This window comes from Notothenia rossii (genome assembly GCF_949606895.1).
Source record: "Notothenia rossii genome assembly, chromosome: 1".
In the NCBI taxonomy this organism is placed as follows: domain Eukaryota; kingdom Metazoa; phylum Chordata; class Actinopteri; order Perciformes; family Nototheniidae; genus Notothenia; species Notothenia rossii.
Window position 1 is genome coordinate 6,729,393 of NC_136912.1, and position 2,667 is coordinate 6,732,059.

The 2,667-nt window shown below is 46.6% G+C and overlaps 1 protein-coding gene across 1 annotated transcript; it reads right to left on the reverse strand.

The window, feature by feature from the left end:
- Positions 1-309: 309 nt before the first annotated feature.
- LOC307022787 (general transcription factor II-I repeat domain-containing protein 2A-like) lies at positions 310-2,367 on the reverse strand (the record flags this gene model as incomplete). Its single annotated transcript, XM_079655679.1, has 2 exons — positions 310-440; positions 610-2,367. One exon carries the CDS (start codon positions 2,365-2,367, stop codon positions 616-618), a length of 1,752 nt encoding a protein of 583 aa, XP_079511805.1. The 3' UTR covers positions 310-440; positions 610-615.
- Positions 2,368-2,667: the final 300 nt, after the last annotated feature.

Below are 2,667 nucleotides of genomic sequence, written 5' to 3' on the forward strand. Positions count from 1 at the left end.
CACCTTGCGGGTGGGCGTGGACTACAAGTGTTTCAGTGCTGCGCGGGGGCGCAGGGGGATTACCCAATAGCGATAGCCTTAGAGCAGGGGTTCTCAAAGTTTTGATGAGTGAGGGCCAATTTAGGTACCCAATATTGGATTGAGGGCCGCCCAAGAAAAAACGGAACACAAAATTCCAAAACAAATCTTCTCTTTATTGCACACACACACACACACACACACACACACACACACACACACACACACACACACACACACACACACACACACACACACACACACACACACACACACACACACACACACACACACACACACACACACACACACACACAGAGAGTATTGCGCTGGAGTTAGTGATATGCTGTGGATTTCCTGTCTTATCAGCAGGGCCCTGTTTCAGAACCAATTCCAGCTACTCAAGCACCACAGGATAGTCTCTGCAAGACAAATACAGAGAGACAGAGAGGGGGGAGGGAGAGAAAGAGACTTTTAAAATAGAAGCTTACCAAAGACCACAATAACACAGTATTCATCATCATCATTGTTATTATTATTGTTGTTGTATTTGTAACACAAATCGGCTATTATTGCCTGTCATCAACATACCTTTTCCTACTTTGAATGGGATTTATGGTGCTGTCGTCTGTTGGCTACTATTCCTTTGATGTCCGGTTCCATCTCCGTTGTTGCTATACGAAGGAAAGCATGTAGATGGGCATCCGTCAGCCTGGATCTCAGCTGGGATTTGTTGATGGCCATGGTGGAGAAGGTTTTCTCACAAATGTATGTGCTTCCGAACAGAGAGGCCATTCTGATGGCATGTTGGCGAAGTGCAGGGTACGTAGATGGGGAAAGTCCTTTGTAGAACTCGATGAGATTCTTGTCTCGATATGCTGCTCTGGCCTCAGAGCTCTCCTGCAGGTCGATGAGCTCGAACTGCATTTCTGCAGGCTCTTCTTCGGGTGCACATGTGAAGGGATCTTGGAATAGGTTGAATGACTTCTCGTGGTCACTGAAGTCCGAGAAGCGGTGGTGGAATTCCTCTTGGAGTTTTCCCATGAGGTTGTGGTTCTTGTCTGAACACAGGTGATGTAAAACGTCACATTCACCTGCGAGCACCTTGCAGGTGGGGAAATGGGTTAGATCCCCCTCTCTGAGCTGTCCCTGCACTAGTTGAAGTTTTCGCTGGAAAGCTTTGACGCTTTCAAACAATGTGGAAATGAGCTTCCCATGGCCCTGCAGCTTCACATTGAGATCGCTGAGAAAGGTGTTCAGGTCAACAAGGAACGCTAGGTCACAAAGCCATTCAGTGTCACTTAACTGTGGCAGATCTTGTCCTTTTGATTGCATTAACTCAGCGATTTCTTTCCTCAAATTAAAAAAACGCTTCAGTGTGGCACCTCTGCTCAGCCACCTGACAGCAGTGAAGTATATGACGTCACCAAATTCAGCCTCTGATTGCACCAAAAAAGTTTTGAATTGACGGTGATTCAGACCTCTGGACTTTATGAAATTCACTGTCTTCTCACCTCCGTTATTGGCCACTTTGTCGCTGAGCAAAGAGACAGCGCCCGCCTTTCTCCCGACCATGGCTGGCGCTCCATCTGTTGTGACACCGAACATGGATGTCAGCTCCACATTGTATGCATCGAGACTACGACACACAGCATCACAAATGTCGATTCCCCTTGTTCTGTCTTTGATACTCTCCATGCTTAGCAGTTCCTCGCCTATTTCAAAGTCCTCCGTGACCGTTCGAATGAAAATCAGCAGTTGTGCAGTATCAGAAATGTCTGTACTCTCATCCAGTGCTATAGAAAAGGACCCCTTGCCTAGGCCTTCCACACGTAGTCCCAATTGCTCTTTGAGATCATTGGCCAGATCTTCGATTCGTCGTGTCACTGTGTCATTCGATAAACTTATGTCACGGAACTTTGACTTTTGTTCAGGGCATACAATGTCAGCCACTTTCAAAATGCAGTCTCGCACGAATTCTCCATCACTGAACGGCTTGCTCCGCCTGGCAATTTCGTGAGCTACCACATAGCTAGCCTGTGTTACAGCTTCACCGGATTTTGCAAGATTTGTGAAAACTGACTGCTGGGCAGTTAAACCTCTTTGAAGTTGTTCAAGTTTAGTTCTGCGCTCCTTGCCCATGAACTTGTCATACATTTTATGATTGGTATCATAATGGCGTTTTATGTTATACTCCTTGAGCATTGCATTCACCTGCTTGCAGATGAGGCATATCACTTTATCCGACCCCTGAGGTAAAACGAAGTAAGCGTTGCTCCATTTCTCCTGGAACTTCCTTTTCTCCTCACTGACAAAACGTTTTTTACGCGACGGCCCTGGCTCCTCCATCTCGCTTACACAACGAAAACTTCCAACAAATTTTGTTTCCGATGTTCACGTGAACACTTTGCCGCCTTTGGGACGTGCATCCAATCAGGGAGTGAGTTTGGGGATGCTCGCGCTGGGGGTATTCAGTGGAAATAACAGTGTGCCTGAGTGTGGACGTTGGGAGAGACAGCTTGTTGTTTTATTATTGTATAACCGGACTTTTGTGTGCGTTCATATACTTAACCACACACGCAAACACACACTCTTTCTCTGCCGTTACATAGCAGACACTACTTTATCTGTCAAGTTGTCTCCGATGCC